The sequence below is a fragment of the Xiphophorus couchianus genome, chromosome 6 (assembly GCF_001444195.1).
Source record: "Xiphophorus couchianus chromosome 6, X_couchianus-1.0, whole genome shotgun sequence".
NCBI classification, from domain to species: domain Eukaryota; kingdom Metazoa; phylum Chordata; class Actinopteri; order Cyprinodontiformes; family Poeciliidae; genus Xiphophorus; species Xiphophorus couchianus.
The window spans coordinates 7,903,411-7,923,911 of record NC_040233.1 but is presented as its reverse complement, the minus strand read 5'-3'; the positions used below and the strand labels follow the sequence as shown (position 1 = coordinate 7,923,911).

Sequence of the window (20,501 nt, the reverse complement as noted above, 5' to 3'; positions counted from 1 at the left end):
AAAAAGGCGTCAAAGTATGCAATTGCCTTTACGGAAACCCTGATTTTTGAATCAGATGGTTATTTACAACTAAGAGTGTGGTACAACAAATGCTGCTATGCTAATAAACTTTGTGGTCAGCTAGCCTAATGTGTCTTTCTTAGCCACATCTGACAAATCAAGATCTGCTTCCATTCCTTTCCTCTCCTTTCAAAATAAGAGTCTCCAACATAGGTAAAGCTTAAAGCCTTCGCCTCTGTGTTCATAAAATTGTTTTACCCTTACCACTTCAGGACAATTTTAATTCCGAAAGCCATTAAATCGTGCTTCGTCGAAGAGATTTCACTTTGTTCCCCCATAAATTGAGCTCTTGTGTAAGTAATTACCTAATGCCGTTTGAAAGATTTGTAGAAGAGCCTTGATTTAGATGCGACGCATCTAAAAACAAAAACAACAAAACTTTTTTGAGCACAAAGTGCTGACTAGCTGCAGCTTTAAAGCTAATCTGTTTCTTGAAACTAAACCTTCATGACTCCTGGACCATATTCTGCCCTTCCTTGATCGACCTGCGTAAAGTTAATACAGTAGATGAAGAAGTATCGGCTGCATTGTTGAATTTTGATGGTTGCCTCTACTGTTTACAGTTCTTTTAGTTTTAAGGCAACCACTGAGTTTTATGTTTCTTTATGTTTAGTGGGATACAGTAATGAATAATTTAATTCAAACACCTGGCAGATTTAGGCTTAAAGCAATCTTTTGATTTTTGTCTACGTGCTTCCTCTCCATGGAAACAACATTAAAGTTGTGCAGACTAGAATCTGAATAAAACTCTAGGAAAAGGAGCTAAAGATTAGGGTGATGATAAGGAGGACTTCCAACCTCAAAGACTTGAAAGACCAAAGACGAACATCTTTAAGTTGTTAAAATACTAGTTAAAAAATTAGAAAAAGTTGCTCATCGTTACTCGGCATCGACTGTCAGACGTGTTTTTACAGAAGTTAACGGCAAAGAGCAAAGTTTTCTGTATGCTAGTTACTTCGTATGTAAACTACTTTTTAAATTTCTTCTTTAATTCTTTAAAAGTATTAATACAATTAATGCAACACTGTTTTCATACTTTTCATGTCCCGTATTGGTTAGTGAAACCCAGCTAAAGGATTACTCTTATTTATTTCAACAAACATCTTAAAGTGAGGCAGAACTATACAAGCCATAGCTCAGTAATGAAATTCTAAAATATAAGAAAAGAAGGAGAACTCCTCCATAGCTCAGTCTTTTCTATTAATTATTGTGGAAAATGGCAGCTGGTTTATTCTTCGTTTAATTAGAGCTCTGGTTGTTCCTTTCAGTTGTCGCTTGTTTCTGTTTTTTTTTTTTTTAAAGTACTTTGGTGCTTTGGGGCCAGTCGTTGACGGCGGTGGATTTGGTCTGCCTCGGAATGTCACAAGATAAGTTCAGAGGGTTCTCCTGAGGTTAATTGAAAGGCGCGTTGAAAAGCAAACAGTAATTAATTATAAGAAGTCTTTTGGCCCTTACTCATGTGGAAACAAAGCAGACTTGACCCAGAATCCCCCGTCGGTTTTCTCAAACCAACCCATGTTTTTTTTTTTTTATTTCCTGGAACTAATAAGAAGTTGTTTTTCTTATTATTCAGTGGTCAAAGTATGTATGCTGGCAGTCATTTCTAATGTATATGGAAATTGCTTCGTTACCTCACTGAAATTAAAACTTGGAAACTTTCTACAAGTTGATGTAAAAACGTAGAGATGCATGTCATAGATAAATCACAAACACTTCTCAGCAGATAATTTTTGTCTCACCTGTGATGCTTTTGCTTTTCGATGTCCTTCAGTCTGCGCTCCGGCATTCTCCGCACGGCTAAAATAACTGTTGTGCAACACGATCGCCGAACAGTTGTGAATAGACCTCTGGTATTGATCTGTCTCTCTCCTGGCAGCTATTCGGGGCCCTGCTGCGAGGCTGCTGCGCCGACCTCTCCTACCTGAATCTGTCCAAGAACTCCTTCTCTCACAGGTGGGCATCAGATATCTTTCTTTGTTCATCTTTTTAAAAAAAAGAAGAAGGAAAAAAAGGAACTCGGGAGACTTTTTCCCCTCAGCTTTATTAATGTTTTGTCTGGGACATACGCTGAGAGAGTTAGCGTATTTTCTCCTCTTCCGCTGAGTCGTTCTTCCCTTCCCGCATATGTGTTTGCAGAATGTGTTGGTGATTTTTTTTTTCGTCCATGCACACGTCTCTGTTTGCCAACAAGTTTTCAGTCTGTCAAGCGCTCGTTTGGATGCCCACAAGTTTTTTTCTTTTCTTTTTTTTTTTTAAATGTGTGCATGTCTTTCTGTTTACCTTTGCTGGAAGGCTGGAGTGGTTCCGGCTCTCGACAGACCGCGTCCCCCAGGGGCCCGGGAGCTTCCCTGCTCAGCATATTGCATTACAGAATTACAGAGTGGGAGAAGTTGGTGAAAAATGAGACTAATTTTAGATGGGGAATTATTATTGTTGCAGTCCCCAGGCTCCCATGAATGCATTTTTGTGGGTGTGTTTGTTCTGTCTTTGCATCTGCTGGATCTCTTTTATGTCTCCTCACCACTCTTTTTTTTTTTCTTTTTCTCTTCTCTGCCCCATCCACCTTTCATCATCTTTCCCAGCACTTCCCTCCCTCCATCTGTCCTCCTGTTCATAGTTCCTCCCGCCTCCCGCCGGTCCTCTGGTGTTTTAATCCACGCTTCCGGTAAGGCGGCCCCAGTGTTGCCGTGACAGCACGGAGCCGGGAGGCTGAACGGGGCCGATAAGAAACGGCCCCGGCTGCTGATTCTCATGAATACGAAACCCGGGCCCGGATCACCTCCCCTGTCCGCCGCACACGTACACGTGTCTCCTCCGCTTTCGAGAGACAATGAAGCTGTCCTTGTAGATGCTGTTACACACACACACACACACACACACATGCGCGCACACACTCAGAGTTGCTGATAAAGCTCTCTGGGGAGCGTAACGCGAGAGAGACGGCGACACCGTATCTTCCCGGGCGACACAAGCCGTTGTGTATCTGTGGAGAGACTCTACAAGCTGTATGCTAATCGTTAGAAATGAACCGAAAAAAAAAAAAGAAGAGAGGGAGGTTATCGCTCTAACTGCGGCTGTAATGCAGCTCCCCAGCTATCTCGATGGCTCTGTCTTCCGTTCTTCTATTGACCCTTTCCATTTTTAGCCTGCATAACTTCATTTGCTCTCCATTTTCTCCGTCTTTATCTCGTGCCTCGTTTATTCACTTTTATCGCCATGCCAACTTAACATGCTTTTATCTCTGCAGGGTGAATATACTAGAGGATTTCATGTTTTGTCACTTTAAAACCATTATCTGGGTTTTACCAGGATCATTGGGACGAGAATTGAGACAAAGTAGTTCAGAATTGTCCAGCGTAAGGAAGATGATACAAAGCTTTTACATAGATTTGAGGAAATTCTGTCAGGGTGTTTTCATTTCACCCCTGATGGTCCAGTAGACTCTGACTGACTGGACCAAAATTGCAGCATTAGTTAGATTTTCAATTTGCTTTCACACTGCTCTGTGTAAAATGAACCAAACCTTTTGAAAAACCGGTTTACCTCGTAGCTTGTGGCGGCACTGCACCAAGAACAGGCAGCTCGAGGTCAATGTGTAAGTCGGTAGCTATCGTGTCTAAAACTTTTACCGTGATGTTTACAAACCGAAAACTATAGCAGGCTGTGTTAATGTTAAATATTATCATTTCTGATCACTCATTTCTTTATGTGACGAGACTGAAGTGGAAGCTTAGAAGTTATGCTTAGCATAGCATTGGAATAATTTACAGGACAAAAACACAAAAATATCACTTCATCAGAATATCCTACCCGTTTAAAATGAAAAGCTATCGCAGATGTTTGCACTAATCCTTTTATGAGAATTAAATATTCAAGAAAGAATTTGATGTAAATTGTGCATTTTGTGATTCATATCCTTAAACTGCTGTCCACTTGTTTTGGCGCTGTAACTTTGTTGATGCTTTTTGGCAGAATCTGTGTGACTTTATCCACAACAGCATAGAAGCACAATTTATGATATTATGGGAAGATTTCTTACTTGGCCTCACTAAAATCATGCTTAACAATTCTGAGTTTCTCATAAATCCTTTATTGCCACTAGCTAAATATCATATTCATTGTTCCAGGTAGAGAAAGCCATGCCTTGCTGCATTTTACAATGAAGTTAAGTTTTATATCCTGACTATGAAAGACTCTGACAAAAAATAGCTACTAAAACAATTGAAATCTGTACTGCTTTGAGTTGGGAACCGAAGCCCCTTAGCTTTTTCTTGACTACTGTTTATCTGTATTTGTTTTTCTGGAGGCATAACAAATGTTTCACTCTGTCGTTTTACAGTGTATCTGAGAATAAAGTTTAAAAAAAAACATCCCCCCTCCCCCCCCTTTCCCCCCGCCCACGCAACAGACTTCTTGTGGCTTTGATGTGAAGCAGTGATGTCACTCATCCTGTCTGTGACATCACTGGTCACTGTCTCTGTATTCCCAGATTCCACAGAAAAATTCATTTGCGGTTTTAGGTTCGACACGAAGAGACAAGTACCATGGCAGAGATGAATTGTTTTTCGGCAGGAATAAAAACCACTGCAACAGGAGAAAACAATTTCCTGTTGACAGGAACAGACATTTTTGAGAGGAACTGCGAGAAGTACAAGCGTGAAAACAAGCAGCTTAAAGAAATGGTGGCAATGTTGATGAAGAAAATCGAGCGTCTTCTACGTAGCCAGAACACCAGCGACGTGAGAAGCTATGAAACAGTGAACGAGATGCTTCAAAGTCGCAATGAACATTGCAAACAAAAAATCAGACGACTCAATTCAGATTTGGACGAAGCCAGGAATACAGCACAGCGATTACAAACCGACTACGACTCCATGGTGAGAACCAATGTGCTCCTGGAACGGACACACAAAACTATAAGAGAAAACGCACAGGATTCGCTGAGAAAGATGAGAGAAAAGATTGAATTCCTGGAAGCGGAAAATGAGGAACTAAACAAAGAGATTGTTGTTTTAAAAGTGAAGCTGGACAGAGCCAAATCCAGGATGGCAAAAAAATCAGAGGATGAGACGCTGATGCTGGAAGAAACGCCAAAGAGAACAATGTTTCAGAGAATCGGGCGCACTTTTCTGGAAATATACGAGTCGGGAACGATAGGGAACTGGTTGTCATCATGGATCTTTTAATTTCTAAAGTCTTCTGTGTCCGTTCCAGGAGCACATTGGTTCTCACCGTGGCCTGATTCAATTAGTACGATTGGTTCATTATTGTCATTCAACCATGTTTCTGTCAGAAACATAACATTGATGTTAAGCACAGTGATGAAATCATTAATTAATAGAGCTTTAGCACAGAGAAATCTGGTATTTAAAAGAGCTAGTTTAAGTGACTTTTGAGGCCAAAATGTTTTCAGTCTGAGGTTCCTCTAGGCATGGGAACAGTCTGATGTTTGAATTAGGACAGCTGTAATTTATATTTCTGATTTTTGTAAATTTTCTTGTAGTGATGCGGACAGGTAATGTCCTGTTTTGCTGTGCCAGGGGGCCAGACACATTCTGGAGGAAGATATGTGTAAAGATAAAGTCTGGACCCCGGCCTCAGACCTCAGAAACACAGAGTGGTGGATCCTCTGGGAAGTTAGAGATTCTTGTCACCAATTCTGTTCATCACTTCCATGGACAGAATTTCTAGGCGCAGCCAAGGTGTTGAGGGGATCCGATTTGGTGGCCTTGGGATCTCATCTCTGCTTTTTGCGGACGATGTGGTCCTTCTGGCTTCATCAGGTCGTGATCTGCAGCTCTCGCTGGAGCAGTTCGCAGCCGAGTGTGAAGCGGCCGGGATGAGAATCAGTGCCTCCAAATCCGAGGCCATGGTCTTGAGCCGGAAAAGGGTAGAGTGCCTTCTCCAGGCCAGGGGGGGGGTGTCCTGCCCCAAGTGGAGGAGTTCAAGTATCTTGGGATCTTGTTCACGAATGGGGGAAGAAAGGAGCAGGAGATCGACAATAAGCATTTTGGCATACCTTTCGTTTTCCTGGTGGTTTACCTGATTTGTCCTTTGGAGCTTTTCGGGGTGGATGTGTTGGTGTTGCCTCATTGTTGATGTTTGAAAGCGAGGTTTCACTCAGAGGCTCAGGCTGGAGTGCAGAAAATCTGTTTTTCAGTGGGATTCCCACAGAGTCAGAATGTTTTGAGGCCCGGGCTGGTCGCTCTGTCCTTGGGAGCGCGGTCTGTGGAACTGTTTTGGTTGCAGCTGCTTGTTTGTTTGTTTTTCTTTGGTGGAGCAGGTGTTGAGGTTGAAGGTGGGTTTCGGCTCAGAGCCGGCCACGCTGATTCGTCCAGGTGAGGGATTTCTCCCTGTCAGTCGTCTCATCGGATCTGCAGTGTGAGGCTTTTGTTTCGGCTTGGCACCCAGAGCGTTCCAGGGTGAGCTGCTTGATGCGAGGCGTACGGCCTCTCCGTTGATTTGAGGAAGAGTTGTCTCATTTCCACAGGTAGCGTTGATCTCAAAGTTCACCTCCAGCAGTTTGATCTTCATTTCTATAGACTGAAGTCATTGTATAATACTGCTAATGTCCCTTGGGGTTAGCTGGAGGCATTTTGTCCTGGTTCTACTTGGAGATGAAGAAAAGTAAGGTAAAAATAAAAGTAAGAAAATCCCCCAGTCCTTAGGTTTGAAGTAATCCAGTTATGATGTTGATAATGTAAATATAACTATAAAAACTGTCACTTTAAAAAGTAACACAAATTCAATCAGTGAATCTGTGTTTATTTCTTAAATACCTTTTCTCCCTGAGACTTAGTTACATCTTCTATCACTGGAAATTAAAGGCAATTAATTATTAAGGTCATAAATCACTCCATTGATTAAATTTTGACATAAGGGTGACTCTATAGTCTCTATTGTTCACTTATTTATGTTGTTGAAGCCTGATCCTAATGCTATGAAGCATTATATTTAGTATCTGGGTTAAGGTGTAGATTAAGTTTAGACTGAGGTTAGGAGTAGTTTTGTGTTCTGGTAACGTCAAGGTTTGGGGTTGTCTAATGGTGCATTCACACCAAATGCGTTACGTCAAAAACGTGCCCAAAGCTTCAAGTTCAACGCGTGTTCACTTTGCTGCGTTCACACCAAACTCCTTTTGAGCGTCAGGCGCGTCTGGTTTACAGTCAAAGTCTATGTGGAGGCTCGTCGAATGCCGTTGTGCGTTTTGAATCGTTTGACGCGTCAAGAGCGTCCAACGGAAAACAACGACTAGAGCTGACGTGCCCTCGACGCGCCTCCACAGTCTTTTAATGTACACCAGACGCACCAAATGCTAGTTGTCAAGCATTTCACGTCAAGCGTCTGCATTCAAAGTGCACAGGCATCGACCTTGAAGCATCGGAGGCGTTTTTGATGCAAGTAACGTGTTTGGTATGAACGCACCATTATGGTGCGTTTACCACGAGGCAATAAACCACTTTAAATATACAAGATTACAGTCCTGTTCCCACTAAGTTACTGGTATGATTTTCATATCTGTATTGACACATTTTGAGCTGAAAAACAGGGCTTCCAAATATCGGCAGGCTAATAATTTGCTGTACCAAAATATGCATCCCTGCTAACTCAGACACATAGTAAGGCTTTCTGCATAATCACACCTATTATACAAACTACTGGTATGAGTTTCATATAAATAAGATTATATTTGTGGGAAGTAGACAGGCCATGTATATATCGGCAAGCTAATAATTAGCTTTGCCAAAAAATGCATCCCCCTTTTATCTTGAAGAAATAAAGAGTTAAGATTGAAATAACCTTTTCTACATAATCACACTTGTTCTATGAGCTGCTGGTATGAGTTTCATATCAATAGGACAATATTTGGGGAAAATATATAGGGTAAGCAGATGTTGGCAGGCAAATAATTTGCTTTGCCAGAAAATGCATCCCCCTTTTATCTTGAAGAAATAAAGAGTTAAGAGTGAAATAACCTTTTCTACATAATCACACTTGTTCTTTGAGTTGCTGATATGAGTTTCATATCAATAGGACAATAGACAGGAGATGCAGATATTGTCAGGCTCAGACATTAAAATGCATCTTCTCCTATATTAATAGACTGGACAGTTAAGGGCGATATCAAATGTCCTACATAATGGACCTCTGTTTTCTCATGCTTTAAGTCAGGGGTGTTTTCAGGGGCCACATACAGCTTAGTCTGATCTCAAGGGGCCACACTAGTAAACTCATTGCAAGATTAAATAGAACTAAAACAAAAGTGGACTTGTTGATTTTTATATTAAACAAATTTCACTTTTACAAAATATGTTATGAACAACCTCAGAGTTTTGAAATTGCACAGAAAAGTCTGTGCAATTTCAACAATACTTTTACTCAGTTAAACATTTATTTAAGTGCATTATGCATAAGAACTGATCACAGTGATCGCACAATGTTGCAAAACATTTATTCACAGTTTTTGGAAATTAAAACATTGCCCTGCATGACAGAATAGATTAAACAGATACAAATTAAGAAATGATCTAAAATCAATTTTCCACATCTGGGAAGCAATTTGAACAAATTATCTGGCTTCTTTTGAAGTCTTTAGTGGCAGCTGTTTTAAACAGACATTTGATTAAGTACATTCCTCACCTTTCTTGTTGATGCATAAAATGCATACATATAGAAAAACGTGCATACATAACACGTATTGTATGCATGAGAAATATTTTACTCAACAAAACTCTTTGTTGTAAATCTGTTGCTGACTAGCACTAACTTTAACAGACTTAATTCAGCAAATATTCAAAGCTATATTTCTTTAATAGTGCAACGTTGTCAGAAACATTCCATAGGATTTGGTTTTACTCAGTTTTTGCCCCTGAAATTTGGCATCTTTTATCCTGGACAAGAACATCAATATCAGGCATCATGTCCTGAGCAGCAGCCAGTTTCAGAGTCTCATTAAAGTGCTTATGTGTGAGCTTTGAGCGCAGCTTTGTTTTATTCATTAGTGAGACAATTTGCGCACCAAAGCAGGTAGCCTCAAACATGGACACTTTTGCAGCCAGTGCTGTCAATTTAGGACAGCCTGGTAGGAGACACTTGTAAAATGTGTCCAAGCCAACTGATGCAAATTTGTCCTTCAAGTTTGGACCGTCCAGTTGCGCTTTCACACCTCCTCAAACAAACGAGAGCTCGACTAAGTTGGGATAAGCGCGACTGTTGTGAATTCATTTACGTTCAACCAGTTTGTAACAGTTTGAGCTGTTTTGGAAGCGATGCACAAAACATGAATTCATATTGAATCGGGGGACTAAATGCAAATGCACGCCACACTTTTCAGATTTCTATTTGTATTTGACAAAAGAAAAGAAAAGCTCTATTTGTCTAAACAATTCATGGCATTGCAACCTTTTTTTTTCAATAACCACAAGCTGTTTTTATTTTTATCTGTCGCAGGCTGAAGATGGGAGGATTCCTAAAGAGTTATAGTGAACATAATGATCCTTCATCCTAGTAATATAAGTGCTATAACATAATGATCCTTCATCCTAGTAATATCCTGTGTGTGTGTGCGTGTGAACCTACAGGCTGTGGAAATGGGAAAAAAACAAAACACAATCCAAAACAAAATCCATTGAAGCTTGTAATCTTTCATTATCCCTAAAGCCCAAGTTGGCAAGCTATCAGTCAAGCTCTGATTGTTCTAATTTTGACTCCTGATCATTATAAAGCATCGGGTCACGACATACACAAGGACAGGATGGGTGGGGGTGGGTGTGCGGGGTGGGCACGGAGCATGAAATGTTCTGAACTGAGCCAGGAACCGGGAAGGCAGAATGATTCGTCATTTTAGTCCTAATACGTTACATTACCGCTCTCATATCCACGCACCAGCTGTGGCAAACGCATGAAGACGTGGAGAAAAAATATTATTATTATTTTTTTAAAATTGGCTCTGCAATCAAAGAGGAGAGCAGAGGGCAGCTTGACAATCCATTTCCGAGGTTCAGGTGATATTACAGCTGCAGCTGCAGGCCGGGTATTTCTGAATAACCTCGCCGTAATAGATGAACTCAGGATGAACAGACAGGAGAAGGCATCTTTTCACAATACCAGCCTTATGAAAAAAAAAATAAAAGATGAAACAGAGGTGATCAATGCCTGAAAAAAAAAAAAAAAAAAACTCCATCTTTCCTCTGCCACTCATCACTTCACCCTGCGTTCCCTAGAAACCCTTTTTCCCCCATCCACCGCTGGGGTGAATTACCCGTACAGCGGGAAGCAGAAGTGGCAGCTTGGTTGCCGTGACGAGTGCTAAACACATCTGTACCAGCTCCCTCTCTCTCTCTCTCTGTCCCCTGTTGACAGGCTAATTTACTGTATCTGCCAAGCAGATGGTTGGCTGATTTGCTATTCTTACCTTTTAAGGTGGTGGCAGTAATAAATGCGAAGACCAAGTGCTATATAGCGCCTCCTGTATGTAATACTGGCCTAAATGTCTCCGCCGGCATCTGTCTGCTTTAGCACAGCCACATTTCCTCTCCGTCAGCTCCCCGCTCATCTGCTGAACGCTTTCCGTCGCTCTTTATAAGCTTTTTTTTTTTACCCCCTCCTCCTTGTGCCGTTCTCTCTCTGTTTCTCGTTCAGTCTTCCATCTGTTCTTGTTCTCGTCTAAGCACTTTTTATGTACTGTCGTGTCTGTCTGGCTGTGATCCGTCTCTCTCTATTTAAACGTCTCTTTCTTTCCTTTTTTTTTTGTCTGCTCTGTTGTGCCTTCCCAGGAGAGGGAGAGACTCTCTGCCGACTTTCCGCCAGTTCTTCAGCTCGGCCTTCAGCCTGACCCACGTCAGCCTGGCCTCCATGAAGGTCCCGCCGGATTCGCTGAGGTGAGACATGGGCTTAAGCGGCCTCTCTTAAAAGTCTGCCGGCGTCTATAGGCTGGGCAAAACAGCTGTAATTAATTAAGTCCCGAATCGTTTTTAATTGAATTTCGAACGAATGTGTTCAGTTTAAAAGCCGGTTTTACAGCCAAAGTGACCTGTAAAAAAATAAATAAATACATTTTAAAGGTCTGTCGCTTTTTAAGTGATGCATAAATCAGCGTCCCTGCCAGACTCTGTTCTAATGAAGGTCATAAAGCAGTATCGACAGTAAAGGGGCGTGTTAAGATCATTTTTAAAAAATAGTCGCATTAAAATTCAAAGTGAGGGTAAGGGCAGTAAAGTAGCCACAAAATTAGATTTCTATTAAACATAGGTACACCTTGCAAATGTAAATCACGCTTTTAGTCAGCCTATTGATGCCGATCTTTCAGTATACACACAGAGGAAGCTTTTTTTAAAAAAAAATTTTTTTAGCCTTTTGTATTCAAATGATCTCCAGTTCATGTCTGCAGAGCATTGTTCCTGAGCCCAGGGGAGATAAAGACTGAGTGGAAACATGCAGTAGAATAATGGGGATTTTCTACTAAAACTGTTCCAGTTCTTAACAATGACTGGTGCTTGAACTAGGCTCGACTGCTTCCATAAAATGACCTGTTTGGGTTTCCACAGCCACAGAAGTAGCTTATTCCCTCACAATTACAGCGGTCTTCCGCCTTTTAGTGGTTTAGTATTCACAGATTCGCTTGTTTGTGGATGTTTTTATGAAACGTAACCCCAAATTATTTGTGAAAAATCCACCTATTGGCTTTTTTTTTTATAGGGCATATCTAAAATATTCAACACAAACTGCAGCTAGGGAAGCTGTAATACTTTGGCGCAATGCTACTTGACACACTATTGGCTGTAGTTTGCAAAGCAGCCAATCCAGGAGTAGCCTTTCTTTTGCTCGCCGATGATTGGTTGATGGTTGCAGAGATAAAGAAACCTGTAGATGTTAGCTTCTGCGGTTGTGCTAAGACGGTGCTCAGTGTGTGTAAAAATGCTTATTAAAGGTGTATTTGTTGTTTGAACTATTAAAATAGGTATTTAATTCTCCAAAGATTTCGTGGGTGGATTTGTTCCTTAACCCCTGAGAAAACCAGGTGATTTATAGGCGTTTCTATAAATCCCTAGAAACGCCTCATTCAGTAAATATGTCATCCAGTTGCAGCACACTATTGTTCACTTTCTTTGTTTTGGTGGTATCCGCAAGTCTTCCACTACCTGGAGTAATGACACATGATGTTTTACCGAAGACAAAAAAGAAACCCTACAACCGTTGAAATCTGCCGATACTCCATTGGTTCTTGGTTCAGTGCCGCCACAGGCAGGGGAGGAAATTTTTTTATTTTTTATTTTTTCAAAGAGTTTGGATCGTTTGACACAGAGCAGTGTGAAAGCAAACTGCACCCACTGAAAACGTAGCAAATGTTGCCATTTTGGCCCCCAATCAAACCGAGTCTACCAGACTATCAAATGCGAAAACTCCAGCAGAAAAATCTCAAGAAAGCTACAGAGTAGCACCGGGAATGTGAGAGGGAGACTTTCAAAATCATTGAGGCACTTTGAACTGACATAAACACCTTTTCACTGACATGAATGTGGTTTGGGTTCTTAAATGACGGTGAAGAAGCTACGTTTTTCTGCCCAGTTGATGCATGGACAGACTGTTTAACATCCATAATGGTAATGTTATCTCTTATTGATAATCCTTGTGCAGTGTGGTTCATCTCTCTTTACTTTTTATGCTGAATGCCACACATTCACACACACACACACACGCATACACACATTCCACCAGCCTCTCACCTCTCACTGAACTCACAAGTAAAAGAAACTGCTGCCTGGGACACTCTTGCAATCCAAGCACTTTGATTACAACTTCTTGCATCTAAGAAGTATAGGAGTGATTGTATTTCATTTATATATTATGTATTTATTTCACCAAGAATTTACAGCTTAAGAAATACCATCATGGAGCTGCTTCCATTGCCTGAGGGAAAAAAAAAAAAAAGAGCGATTAGCTGTGGTGGTTCTTCCACAAAAGGCAACCTCTCCGAGTGCTTTTCTTCTGTTGCCTAACTCACAAAATCACAACCAAAAAAAAAGTTTTATTGAAGATATTTTGAACTAAAAATAGCATTAGTTTGTCTATCGACAGAGGATATTTTGGAGAAACTGAAATATCTCCAAAACCTTTACTCAATACTCAAGTTTCACTAATCCAAAAGTGTTTTTAAAGCACCTATGATAACAGTAAGAAGTCCCACTGAGTAATCTGTATGAAATGGTTATTTTTTTTTACATCCGATACAGATTTAGATATCTCAGATTTAGTATCAACCAAAACCGATACTAAATCTGAGTGCTGAATTGACTTAAAACGTTTCTTGTTTTTTTTTTTTTAAACACAGACATAAATACACTGAATTACAAATTTATTTGAAAACCCTGCACCAGTCCAGCACACTTTAAATACATCAATAGCTTCACACACTTGGTCAGACATGTAAAGACAACTTTAATTTGTTTAGTCAGTTCAACTAGGAGTGTAAGAGCCAATGTAGAATTAATAATAAAGAAACTGACAAAAAACCAAAAGGTTGACCACCTTAGTCAAAGACATAAAATTAAAACTTCAGCAAACCTTTGATTAGATGGGTTAGAAAATGCAGTTAGGAATTTAAATATAATGTAGCATAAATAATAAAGTATGATGTTACTCAGAGCAAAAAGTATAGAATTAAACTGAATAGATCAGCCCATATGGATCCGGCACCTTTAATTTTTTTTCAGTATTGCGACCAAGACAGATACTGATTCTGGATCAGTGCATCTAGAGTATCATTTTGAAGATGCACAAAGAAAGCATCTCAGTTTTCTTTCTTTCTTTTTCTTAAAGCTTTTGTGAATCTCTAGTGGTATTTTAAAGAATCTCTCTTCGGTGTAGAACAATCCAAATGGTGTTTGACCAGTTTAGATATTTTGTATTTTCAACTATACATGATCAAACATATTCCAGGCCGTTTTACTTACCCCTTTAGTTTGCAATAACCCTTAATTTACAACTTAAGCAGCGTCAGCATCACTAATTATCCGTATGTTCTCAAAGAGTTTACAGTCTGCTCAACAAAAGGACTGTCCACTCTCCAACTATAAGCAGGTGAACACTAGTTTGGACCACAACTAGTAGATTACTTACATTTTTTTTTTTTTTTTGAATGTTTGGGGAATCCCATAATCCATGGCGCCCTGCATGGAGAGCCATCAAAAAGCTTGCGTTTTGTACAAGCTCAACAGCTGATGAGGCTCTGAGTGTTGAAGAGATGAGAAAGATGCATTTTTTAAAAATTATTTTATTAGAACTCTAAATTTGTGTGAATGAACTTGCACAACTACAGCATCACCACTTTAATGATCATTTTTCTGCTGCATCACACGGCCGTAATTACCCAGCAGTAAACCGGGTCGCCTCAGTCAGCAGGTGGAGATTTGTGTGATGTGGGTTTTAATGTGCTTCATGTGCTCTGCTGAGGGTAACTGTACCCTGAGCTGAACTCATAATTAGGATTTGGTGTTAAAAATAGCAAAAAATAATGTCTGATAGACAACACTTGTTTGTTAAATGACCATGTCTTCTGTTTTAATCGTGTACGTATGATGTACTGATTGTGTGCGGTGTTCCTGTTCTGCCTTTATTAGGAACATTCACTGTGTCTCTCCGACTAATGTTTCACCACCTGTGACAGCCACTTGGTAATTGAATCTCCTCTCCTCTCATTTGGAATGTCTTTGAACAAGAGGCATCTACTTAGTTGGCAAAAAAAATAAACTGCAATACGAGCAGTTTTTGTTTCCATACAGTAAATATCGAAGTAGTTTGATAAATAGTTTTAAAACACACAAATCACTCAGGCGTTGGTCGTTATCAGTCAATTTTCTCGCCAACAGTTCTGACCGGTGGTGACTGACAAATCAGCTTTTTTTTTTTTCTTTCGCTCGTCATTGAACGCATCAAAAGTGAGAATTGTCTTATTTTTGGTCAGTAAAAGTAACATGTCAGCAAATTTAATTTTGTGGTTCAGTATTTGCAGATCCAACTCTTTGTGAATTTTCTTTTTTTTGTGGAATGTAACTACAAATTATTTGTGGAAAATTTCTCTGTGAATTTTTTATTTTTATACAGCATATAATATTCGAAAGAACGTGGCTGCTTGAGAAGCTGAAGTACGTTAGCGCAATGCTACTTCAGCTGCTATTGGCTGATGTACGCAAAGCAGCAAATCCAGGAGCGTCATTGATTTGTAATTCATTGTAGTAAGCAAATACTCTTTAGGTCAAAAAATGTGTACAGACAGTTCTAATGCAGTAGGTAAAGGTCCCCACTTTGATATGTAAACGTCGCTTTGAGATCCAGGTCCCTTCTTGGCAATTTCTTCAAAAATGATTAAAAGTTAAATCTTCAGTCATATTATGGTAATAGAGCTTTAATGTAAATTTTATTTTGGGTTTTTGCTTTTTCAACAAACTAGAAACAGAAGTCCCCTCTTGGCAGGATAGACTGACGGCCCCTTGTTGGTAGGCTGGGCAGTGTGCGCGGGTGTGTGTGTGTGTTGTAGTTTATAGGAAGAAAATTCAAGTTAAGTCAGACCTGGAAGAAATGTATGTATTTGTATTACTAAAACACACCAATACCTGACCAAACAGCCATCTTAGTAGGATCTGTTTTATTTGCCCAATGTTTTTTATTTTTCTGAATACTATTTATTATAACCAAATACATTACTAACACCTAAAAAAAAAATAATTTTATTAGATTAAAAAAGTTTAACAGCTAAACTGTAAAAAATAAATGTAAATGTCTGAAATTGTTGCAAAATGAAAAAAAAAACCAACCTAACCCTTGTTTATTCAACGGAGCAAACCTAAAAACTGTTTCTAGATCTGTGAAAGCACCAACATAGAGTTTCCTTAGATGCACTTTGTTGTGAGTCTTGTAAAAAATAAGACACAAGATGAGGGACATGATCTTATAACCTCTTCCTCTTTTTTTAAGTACAACATGACTTTTGAAATGAAGTGTTATTTTATCAGACGAGTTCACGGGTGAAACCATCTTGAGAAAGAAAATCAAAATTGTCAAGCAAACAAAAAAAAAACAAGAACAAAAAAGACTGCAGCATGCCATTAACCTTAAGAGAAGAGTCTGAATGAGCTCTCCTAGCAACTAAACAACTAAATCCAATTGAATCCATCACTCTCATCTTGAATAAATCCCTCAGCAGTCTTGACAGATCCACCTGTTTGTCAGTCAAGGTTGGTAGAAATGTCAGAGCATATTTGTTGTCGTTGCACGGAGCCGCTTGTGCTAAAAATATACCCACCTACAATGCTGGAAGGCTCTGTTGGTGAAAAACCTGGAGGAGAACATTGACGACGTCTAAAGCCGGAGTGAGAACTCAAATATGAAAGTAGCAGCGGTGACGGCGGCAGTCATACAAAAGCAAAAATAAAAAGATCTAAATTAAATTAAAAGTTCACAACAATCATTCTTCACAGGTTGGACGCCAGAGAAGACAAGTGTTATTATCAGCTCGATCAGATTACATGAGGTTACTTCACATGTGCGTAAACAGAAGAGAAGAAGGTAGATGGAGCCTTTTCAAAGCTCTCGAGAACACTGAATCAAGATTCACCTTCCTGTCGTAGTGTTCAATACTGATGTAAGGATGACCTCCTCCTCCTATAATTGGTGGTTATAATTGGTGTGTTAAAATGTAAAAAAAAAATTGAATCTCCGCTTTAATGTTTCACGTTGGTTGTTGAACTTTTATTTACTCATTTACTTTTGTCATTTTGGATTTGTCTTTACGTACGTAATCAATATGATGTCTTTTTGATTTTCTCTTTTACTTCTGCATAAATAGACATATTTTTTATTTGGCTGAATTAGGCATTGTTTTCTTCATAAAGCATTTATTGATTATCTATTTTTTTATGTCTGTGCATAAATTTCTTTCACATCAGGACTTATTTGTTTGCTTCTTGAGACTTTTTGTAGCCTACTTCATGTTGTCAGACAGGTACTTTTGAAGTGATGCCTTGGAGTTAAACTGAGCCAAAAAGTAATAAAGGGTGTTTATTACTTTTTCACATAGATCCAGGTTGGTTTGGATAGCTTTTCTTTATTAAACTGAGTTCCCATTTGGTTATTAGCTTGTCTTTGTTTGGTAATAAATTGGGTGGGATTTAAGTGTCAAAAAAGTAAAAACAACCCAAACCAAAGTGAGCAAATACTTTTCCACAACTCTGTATGATTTTGTTTCTCAATTTGTATTCATATCTGCATTATGCAGACTGAGGGAGCCTTTTTTTAGAGACCTAAAAGATCGACTATCGACTGCCTTCAGATTTTTCTAACATCGAAACTAATCTTCATTTATTTTTTTCCTTTGCATATTGTTTTAGGTTTGCAGACTAAAATAGCAGGTGCGTGCAAAGGGTTGTTTGCGCCCCCGCCATCTGCCCATTAGTCTTCCAACATTTTCTTCTACAGTAGATCCAGTCGACTAACACGTGCGTGTGGACTGGCCTTCAATCAAACGGTCCGGACCGAAGCGTCCTGCGCTGACGGGACTCTGTGTTCTCGGCAGCTTCGGGAGATCTGCTATTGAAACCACAGTGGCCAAAAACAGAGAGAGTTTCTCCAACATGGATAAACGGAGTGCAATAAATTTCCAGTTGCCCCTGTAAGGTGCACAAGCCTGCTGTTAACAAGCAAGAGCCAAGAAGCAAACAAAAACAAAGACACAATCAATAGCAGAAGAAAAACTAAGCAAAATTGGCAGCAAACAGAGAGCTGCATACTGCATGATGGATGCCTGCCAAAATGGAACAGACTTTTTTTTTCTGCTTACCTCCTTCTGGTGCATCAGTCTTACTTTTTTTTTTTCGCAGGAAAATAAATTTCCTCCATGCTCCTGCTGCGCTGACGCATCCAGCTGAGTTTGTGCGCTTGCATAATTTTTTATGTCCCATTACAACTGGCTGTTTGGCCTTAATAAATATTGAAAGCTTTTTGAAGCAATTCTTCTTTCTAAGCTACTTTTCTTTAATCTTTTAAGAAGGCTCTAAAACGTTTAGGTGTGGACGGGAAAATATGGAACAAGATGCGCTGGGGTGTTGATCCCACTCAGATTCTCAGAGAGGAGGAGATTCAAGGTTGGATTTATGTGGAAGAGAAAGCTATTTTCATTTTTCCCCATTTCTTATCAGCGTTCCCACCTCTGCCGCACACATTTTCCGCCATTGTTATTTTCTTCTCTGTTTTTTCACCCTTTTTTTTTCTCTCGTGTTTTCTTTCAGAGCTCTCTTCCTGGGTTTGTCCAACAACCCTCACATCTCCGACCTTCACCTGGACATCAGCAGCTGTGAGGTATCGTCCGCCGGCACCTCCCTGCTTGCGTAGATCCACTCGTGATCTTTCTCAGATAATCCTCCCGTCATGCTCCGCTCCGCTTTTTGTTCCTCCCCACAGCTGAGGTCGGCGGGTGCCGCCGTGATTCAGGAGCTCTTCCCTCGCGTTTCGTGCGTGGGGACTTTAGACGTCTCTGATAACGGTGAGAAACTTCAATCTGTCGGCACACCCCGCAGCGCGTTTGCTCTGTTACAGCCGAGGTGGTTTTCAGTCGCACAAAAAGAGGCTTTGAATGGAAATGCATCATATATCACTTATTTTAATTTGAGAGGTGAATGCTTCAGTTTGTGTACAAATCGCTAATGCTTTTATGAAAGTGTTGATGCGGACTGCTGACGGTGGGTATAGATGGTGGAAGATTGGACTAATATACATTGTCTTGTTCCAACCTTAAAGAGGCAGTATTATGTGTTTTCCAACCACATAGTGCCATTTTATAGTACAATCATGCAACTGTTACCTTCAGTTGTGAAACAAAATGCTGTATATATCAAACATGTCTTAAAAGAAAATTTTCTTCCTGATTTAATGCCTTGAAATTGGGCCTCTGTCTCTTTAAGAAACTTTTGCTCTCTTTTTGACGCTCATCTCAACATCGTCCTTCTAATGTTAATAACCTTTTAAAAAAAAGCGTTTTTACCAGCGCTGCACCGAGAAGTAACTTGTTTAATGAGCTCTGGAGATGAGCAGTTCCACCAGGTGTTTGCTAATTGCAGCTGGCTAGTCTGAAGGAGCCGAGTGAAGAAATCGCGGGGGAGGGCGGATGCTTGGAGACCTCAGCTACGTCTTGAAGGTGGCGCTCTGTTTGCACAGCTGACTGGTTGCCACGGGAGATTAAAGAATTTCTCACACATGCATGAAAGAATGAAAACAATGGCATTTTTGAATTGTCATCATTTCCTAGAGATCAGTTTTCACTTTGACATTAAGGCGATTTTATTTTTGTTAAATATTTTTGTCAAAAAATCTAAATTTTGTCGCTCCTGATTGATTCGTAAAGGCATGAAAAAGAGTAAAACATCTAAAGGGGTGAATATTTTCGTCCCACTTCTCTTCAACTACGTACTGCTTTCTTTTAGTCTCTAAATCTTAACAGAATACTGTAATATTTGTGCCTGTAGCAGTCGTGCAGGGTGTGTGAAACAGAATACCGCAAATCTCCAGTTTTTTCAGTGCACTTTGATTTTTCTACATTTTATCCTTGTAATGCTAAGCGGGTTCCCAAGTATTTCGTGTCCAGAAAGCTAGAATTTCATGAAACTCCAAAGAACTCCCATTCACCTTGAAGCTACTGCATGCTGAGACCAGACTAGATTCTTTGATGTTGCAACAGTTACAGCAAATACGTTTAACTTCTTCTGCAAACCTTTTACAACTCAGCAAATGAGACGAGTGCATGCATAAGTCCTTGAGTTTTAGAATCGGTAACATTAAACTAGTCTTTTTATTTAACATGTGGACAAAATAAGTTTTGCACCTTTTCCCGCTTAATCATCTGGGCTGTTTTCTGCATTCATATATATATAATTTTTTTTGCTCTCTGAATGAAGCTTTTTCAGTCTTGGATGCAGTCAGATTTTGCCATGGTTACCACTTTCTCTTTTTCTCCCTCATTTTACAAAAAAAAGGCTGAGTAGGTGTGTGTGTTGGCGTGCAGTCGGGAATATTTTGGAATTTCTACGGATTGTCTCTCTTCAAAAATGAGCCATTTTCACGATGAAGAAAAAACTGGCTCTCTGAGCCGTTCACACTGATTAAAAACAAACGAGTCACCGCTGTCACTCATACAACACCCACTGCGATTTGAGGAAGTATTTCCCCCGTTTTTCTCTGTTTTTAATTTACTGGTCACACTTAAACAATTCAGATCGCTAAAATTTTTTAAATATCTGACTGAGACAACCTGAGCAATTATCAAAAGTAGTTTTCAAATGATTATATTTATTAAGAACTCTTTTTGAAAGAAAGACAAGTAATTGCCCACTAAACATAATTGCTGTTCCTTTCACACTTGATGGGGTGAACGGTCATCAATAATTTGCAATAAT

The 20,501-nt window shown here is 39.7% G+C and overlaps 1 protein-coding gene across 4 annotated transcripts in view; it reads left to right on the top strand.

Moving 5' to 3' along the window:
* Positions 1–20,501, top strand: part of carmil3 (capping protein regulator and myosin 1 linker 3) — a 114,908-nt gene that overhangs the window by 60,950 nt on the left and 33,457 nt on the right. For all 4 annotated transcript variants that reach the window (XM_028021325.1, XM_028021327.1, XM_028021329.1 and 1 more), the window contains exons 15-18: positions 1,937–2,013; positions 10,836–10,940; positions 18,342–18,411; positions 18,514–18,595. In XM_028021325.1, the coding sequence (XP_027877126.1) occupies positions 1,937–2,013; positions 10,836–10,940; positions 18,342–18,411; positions 18,514–18,595 (334 nt within the window). The remainder of the gene's footprint in view (positions 1–1,936; positions 2,014–10,835; positions 10,941–18,341; positions 18,412–18,513; positions 18,596–20,501) is intronic.